The 7,109-nt window shown below is 34.8% G+C and overlaps 1 protein-coding gene across 1 annotated transcript; it reads left to right on the plus strand.

Annotated features, from left to right (window-relative positions):
• Nucleotides 1-6,022: 6,022 nt before the first annotated feature.
• LOC109076176 (CD209 antigen-like protein C) lies at nt 6,023-6,722 on the plus strand. The gene is made up of 3 exons (XM_019091970.2): nt 6,023-6,193; nt 6,323-6,432; nt 6,541-6,722. Exons 1-3 carry the CDS (start codon nt 6,023-6,025, stop codon nt 6,674-6,676), a joined length of 417 nt encoding a protein of 138 aa, XP_018947515.2. The 3' UTR covers nt 6,677-6,722.
• The last annotated feature ends 387 nt before the right edge of the window (nt 6,723-7,109 follow it).

The raw sequence follows: 7,109 nt of genomic DNA on the forward strand, positions 1-7,109 counted from the left end.
ATTAAATGCTTTAAAAATTTTAACAGAGATGTGTAGAGGGTATTTAATAGATCTGCCTCCCACGTAAGATTTTTCTAGTTACTAGTCGTTCATTTGTCATTATTCAACTAATCGCAGGTTTATATTAAATTTACATCTATAATCCATAATGAGCCTTAATATATTCCCCGCTCAAGCACATGCATTAAGTTTGCCACAAAGCACAGGCAGAAGTAGCCCAATAATTGTGAAAAAGGAGACATTTTAATTATTTATTAATAAACAAATGATTTCTTGTCGGATGCAAGATGAAATTCACAGTGCTGACTCTCTCCACATGGACGCGCCTTTAGAGAGAAATGCACCTTCTCAGATTACATAATGCTTTTGTTTTGAGTTGATTCGTTTAAAAGACATTTCAAGCTTTCTGTATATATATTTATCATGTATGTGAGACACCACAATTTTCAGTTATTTGATTATCAGGAAAAAAATTCAAGTGATCTAGAGGGCGCCTCCCTGTCCTGCATGCGCATTAATAATTTTCGTACAAACACTTGAATATGAATAATAGTTCACATTTTGCATGCATTACAAAGTAAATAATTTGTTTTACATGCAATTATCCAAAATAAAACCAAACAAGATTTCTAATGAAGATAAAATATGTAGACAAATAAGAATAAATGCTGCATGTAATTTGTTGTTGCTGATTTTATTTTTAATTATTAATTAAAATTTATTTATTTACTATAATTATTTATTATAAATTTTATTTTTACATAAATTATATGAAAGCAAGTAAAGAAGACTAAAGTTGTCCATTAATGAAGCTCTTTTTTACATCGTGTGTATTTCGAGAACTTGAGTTTAATCATGAGGACGTTTTATTAATCCGTCCATTCTTTAGAGTTGCAATGATTTAGTTAAATCGTGCAGGTTTAATTTATTCGTTTATTGTTTTAATTAGGCCTAAATAATGGGAGCGAAATTATTCAGTGCCTCACGTTTTACTAAAATAAATAAAATAATTTATAAAACAGCAAGCCTAGCTCACTATTCTACCACTTTTAATGCTCCAATGCAAAGTAAACCACAATTTCTTTTGAATAATATAACACATAATTCATATTATATAAATAATACTGCACACTATTTAAATGTGTCAAATCTAAAATGGTGTAGAGAAAATATAAGCACAGGCTCATAGGCTTGACATTTATCCTGCTTGAATTCGTTCTAAGAAACGCACATATCTTCATAAGGACTAAACTTTCATCTGAGAATATTAAATATTGTTTCTTTCATTTTCCCCGACTGCAGTCAAATATAACAAATCGGTGAGGCAAAGGTGACGTCTATTTGCGAAAATGTGCTTTGATGCGCTTGTTTGAAAACTTGTGATTAAAGCGCCACTCAGCGGTCAAAAGCTGCAAATGCACTTTGCCGACGCCGCAACGGCGGTACGAGCGGCGGTAGAATGAACGCTTTGGACGGCCACCTACTGTATAGTGCGTAGATTCCTGTTGAAATCTGTTAGGAATAAAAGCTTTGTCGTTTCATCCATGGGTTGACTGCTCCGAAGTATATCAACAAAGTTGATGAAAACTGCCTGAAGATCGGACTCCCCCCAGAAGGGGAGTTGTGGGGTTTCCCAGGTGATGGGTGTCTCCAGGGAACCTCAAGTGAAGAGAAGCCCAGTTTTTGGGTGTTGGAGAGGTTTTATCTGATTTTCCTGTAACACCCATTTTGGTTAGATTGTCCAGTAACAAGGCGTATAGTTTCAGTGGGAAAGTGTTTCTTTGTCCCAGTGACACCTCATTTGCATGCTTTGTGGCTGTCTTTAAAAATTGGTGTAGTTTTACCCAAAATATGGTCCAAATAGTATGATGCATTTCACAATCACATAGAGAACATCATGGTTTGAGGAATAAAGAGCAGGTCATTTTGATACTAGAGCGGAACATTTAGAATGTTAAACCAGAGGCCATTCATACACCTGAATATTGGCATTTAGAGCTTAACTAATACAAATAAACAGTGGTAACTGGACTATTGTAATAAGGGAAACATACAGACAACACAATGCATATACCAGATACATTTGTATTTCCGATTACTGTAGTCTAAATGAAGAAAAATGACTTATGTGTGAGTGTTGTGTGTGTATTTGTAAGCGTGAGGTGGTCCGTCAGGCCAGGGGCCGTGGTGTCTGGCCCTGAGGGTCATTAACATATCTTTTGAAATGTATTTGAAGTCAAAGGAGAGGAGCAGAGAGCAGCTGTTTAACATCATCTTGATAGTGGGGGGAAAACCCTTGGCAATTTAGCACCTATATAAATGTAGGATGTGAGGCCATGTCTACGATTTATATGCAAATGTCAAAAGGCTAAAAGTAATTTCTAAGACATAAAGGCCAAACGATCATACATGATTCTAAGCAGATGCTACATGTGTTTAATAATTTTGCCAGGTTTTATTAAAAAAAAAATTTAATGTTCATTTAATTATTATTACATTATATATATATATTGTAATACTTCACCTTTCATATAAAACTGTTTTAAATCACTTTGTTTTGAATGTTCATTTAATTATTATTACATCTGAAGATCAAAACTAAAATCTGAATGTGAAAAACAACAGTGATGTACACTGATATAATAGAAATGTTCATACAAACAGCATTGTTCCAATACTCTTCACCAAAATGATCATGATTTTAGTTTTATTCAGAACATCAGTAAAGTTTATTTTAAACTGAGACTCTTTGTAATTTCTTGCAGCTTTTTGTAACAACTACAGTATGACAATAAACCTCCTTGACGATGATTTACTTGTTTTCAGTAATTAGCTGGAATATTTCCTCGACCATTCGAGGAATATAAATGGAAAGTTGTATAAGCAAATCACATAAAAAGCTCCTAATGTTTCACTCATATGAACAATATTCTGTTTGTGGAAATCAGGATACAAATTATGGATGAGTTACTATTTTGGGGATGTATTCTTTATAAAAAATAAAAAATTAAAAAAAACATGTTGCTCAAGCAGATTCTAGGATAAGTAAATATAAGTAGTCATTAATTATGGGTTGATTTTCCCAGGTGGGTTAAAGGTTTGAATATTGCATAAATTACATTTGACTGAAATGCTTGTATTGAAAGATTTTGCATTCTACCTATTATAAAACTTTAATGGACTTTTACATTAACTGTTCCCTCCAGGTGTAATGAATAATACCATAGTAAAACTCAACAGAAACAAAATGGTGGGACTCGGAGTCGACTCCGAAAAACCTGGAACCGAGCACCCTTAGTTTCGACTACAGCTTTAGGGGAGGAGATTACAACGTTTGCTGGCTAAACATGTGGTTTCATACCACACTAAAAATCATGTACGCTAGAATAAATGGATAAATGTGGTATTGTACTGTAGGGTTTTACAGTAGTGTGCTGCTATCTGCAGTGATTTCTAACAGTGTATGTTTATGTTTAATGATGTGAATGTCTGTTAATGCTTTTTAGAAATGAGATCTCTAATTCACAATGTAAAAGTTAAAAAGTTTTAAACTTGACACAAATATACCTGTATTGACTATTTACTCATGTTTTGTTATTTTTGTTCACATTTGAATCATAAACATTAATCTCTTAAAACTGCAATTCAATGAAATATCATTAAAAGGGCAAAACATTTGGTTGCAAGGTATGTGCACATTTGTATACTGGAAATAATTATTTCAGAAGAATAAATCAAAGTTTTTATTTGTCAGGTATCCCCTCACACTGCCAGCAAACAGAGAGATTCGGTCTGTCTGCGGTGACTCTTGTAGCGATTCAAGAGGTTTCATGTTGTCTGCAGTGGCTCTTGTAGCGATTCAAGAGTTTTTATGTTTTCTGACACCTTTAAAAAATAAATTAAAAAAACTTACAGTAAAACCTCCAAGAGAACACCAACCACAAAACACGCTGAGCATCTCAGAACAAAATCTCCAGAAGCTCTCTTGAGAACACAACAAAAAATTGATGTGCATCCATGCTGTGATGGAATAGCAGTAAACGCAGCGCGCTGCTAAAACATCAGCCATAACTCTGATCAGTTTTGTCACTTTTGATGTACCAGCAACAACCTAAATATTTACTGAAAACTTCCCGCAACACCACCTGTTACTGTCAAACTAATTACCTGCGCTTGACCCTCATTTACATGAACATAATCCACACATTGTTGAAACACTTTATCTTCAGTGGCCCTTTCTTGACTGTGAGTTGGAAGTTCCTTTTTACATGAATACTTGAAATACTTCTGTAAAACTACTTCCTTTCTGCCTAAATACTTGCCGCACACCACCGTTGAGAAACCAACCACAGGAGTCCACTACAGGAAGAGAGGAGTAACTAGCGTTTAGTTTGCTGACACTGCGCTGTGAATAGTGAAAATTAACATACAGGAAAGAGGGGTTTTTTTTTTAAAACTCAGAAACATGCAGAGGAAGATGAAAACCACATTGATCATGTTTAAGAAAATGTGGATAGTGTATGGTAGGGGGGAGGCAGTAAATTCCAGAAAAAGACGTCACAGATTCACGCCACGATAAATCCAGTCTTGCTGAACCCCAGGTAACTGCAGATTAATCAAATATATTTCAGTAGATGTTTTCATTTATGACTATAAAAGGTTTATTTTAAAATTATGTTTCATAGAAAGTGAATGTCCACCATTTCAACTGCACCAAAAACTGGTCCTGGAATGTGAATGATCGTATGGATACAGGACTCCATAAGCTGGGACTCAGGACAGACCGTAGAAAGGATTGTTGATATCTACAAATCAGTGCAAAGATGGCTGTAAAGAGAAACGACAACCAAGGAACGGACACAGAGTGACTTCATACCACAGCAAAACCCCAAACACTCTCACACACGGTAATGATCGATTTAACAGGAACCGTTCAGCCCAAAACCATAGACATTTTTCTTAGTGTACTCACTTCAGGTCACCATAAGGATCGACATGCATCCTGCATCATTGTAGAATAATGGGGTTATGTGGTTATTTTATTTTTTTCCTGAAAATGACTGATCGTTTTGCTAGAGAAGACACTTATTTGTCAACCGGGGTCATGTGGATTAATTTAAAGCTGCCTAAATATGGATTTTTCACCATTAGAAATGGTTTATGTTGAGCCCTGTTTTCCTCCAAAACCTCCAAAAATGTATCTTCGGCTAAAGAAAGAAAGTCATATACAGTGAATCTTGGATGAGTAAATAATCAGGAAACTATTTTTGAGTGAACTGTTCCTCTGCATTTACTCACAAAACACAAGGACAAAAACCACACTAATAAACATCTGACAAGGGGTAAAGTTAGTCTACAGTTCACATGTTCCAGAAGATGTGAGTCGTATGATATGAGGAAGGGAAGAGAGTCAAATCATATCTATCATCTTCAGGAAGTGATGGTGTGAAGATCAGAAGCTCCAGAGCAGCTGGTGTGTGTTTGGTGCTGCTGTGTGCTCTTCTGCTGACTGCAGTCATAGTGCTGTGTGTCACCTTCACTCAAGAGAGACAACAGTTCATATCCACCACTGAGAATCTGACTAGAGAGAGAGACCAGCTGAAACATGAAAAAAATTATCTTCGGAGTAGTCTTTTGCAAAGGGCATCTCTTTAGTATTTTTTTTTGTGGTTGTTGTTGTTCTTCATTCAATGAAGAAATGATCCTGGTAAAAATCAAAAGTAATTTTAAAACAAGCTTAATTCTAGCACACAGCATGAACTATACAGGAAAAGTGTCTACAAAGTAAAGCTAACTGTAAAACTGGTTTAAATGTAAAAGTGCATGAGTGTTTACATCACTTTTTAGGTTCATTAATGACAAATTTTGTGGAATTCATAGATGATTTTAAGTGTTTATGTACAGTCTCTATGAATATCAGATTGTGTTGATAGCTGAGTGTTTGAATTGAAGTGACTTAATTTAAAAGATACATTAGTTACCAGCCAAGATCCTCATAGATGACAGAGAGAAGTTAAAACACATGTTTGCAGGAGATTGCAATAAACTGCTGGTTGTGTTTATAGATGGATGGAAGTGCCATCAATCCAGTCTTTACTTCATTTCCTCTGAGAAGAAGAACTGGACTGAGAGCAGAAGATACTGTAGAGAGAGAGCAGCAGATCTGATCATCATCAACAACACAGAGGAACAAGTGAGTGTGTGTGTGTGTGTGTGTGTGTGTGTGTGTGTGTGTGTGTGAATAATGTTTAGCTGTTAAATGACACTGTGCTAAAATGTATCTGTTCTCAGTTTATGATATAATTTAATTATTGTTTCTCAGGATTTTGTGAAGAACATTTCTGGTAGTTCTGGATATTTCTGGATTGGTCTGACTGATATTGAAGAGGAGGGCAGATGGAAATGGGTTGATGGCAGCACACTGACCTCTGAGTGAGAAATCACTGAACTGAACTGATTATTATGTAATAAATGATTGTCTCAGTCAGTATCATAGTACACAGAAAGCAGCTCTGAACTAACGCTGATCTGTTGATGCAGGTTCTGGGAGTCTGGACAACCGAATAACTATCAGGGACAAGAGGAAGACTGTGCTCTAATTCATTCACCAGGATGGGCTGATTTTCCATGTGATTATACGTATAAATGGATCTGTGAAAAGAGTATTCTTCAATGAATCGTAACAAACTTTTATTGAATATATCTCTGTTAAACATCAAGTCGTGTGTTGAGTAATTTTACCAGTTTTTATTTGAATGACAATTCATTAGATTATAATGTAAAAGAAATAAATGTTCAAATTTAATATTAAAAATTTAAAAAAAAACTATCAAAAAAAAATATAAAGAATGAAATATTATCAGAACCAAACTTTGTCACATCTGAAGATCTGAACTAAAATCTGAATGTGAAAAACAACAGCAATGTTTGTACAGAATGAAATATTATCAGAAATACACTGATATAATAGAAATGTTCTACTCTTAACCAAAATGATAAAATGATCATGATTTTAGTTTATTATTCAGGATATCAGTAAAGTTTATTTTGAACTGTGACTCTCTTTGTAATTTCTTGCAGCTTTTGCAGCTACAATATGATAATTAACC

Source organism: Cyprinus carpio, chromosome A24 (genome assembly GCF_018340385.1).
Source record: "Cyprinus carpio isolate SPL01 chromosome A24, ASM1834038v1, whole genome shotgun sequence".
NCBI lineage: Eukaryota > Metazoa > Chordata > Actinopteri > Cypriniformes > Cyprinidae > Cyprinus > Cyprinus carpio.

What these genes read in the sequence shown, in the direction of transcription:
- LOC109076176 (XM_019091970.2), top strand. Translation starts at nt 6,023, where the DNA reads ATGTTTGCAGGAGATTGCAATAAACTGCTGGTTGTGTTTATAGATGGA. An exon ending in TCAACAACACAGAGGAACAA is followed by an intron (nt 6,194 to 6,322) that starts GTGAGTGTGTGT and finishes ATTGTTTCTCAG; the next exon opens with GATTTTGTGAAGAACATTTC. An exon ending in GGCAGCACACTGACCTCTGA is followed by an intron (nt 6,433 to 6,540) that starts GTGAGAAATCAC and finishes CTGTTGATGCAG; the next exon opens with GTTCTGGGAGTCTGGACAAC.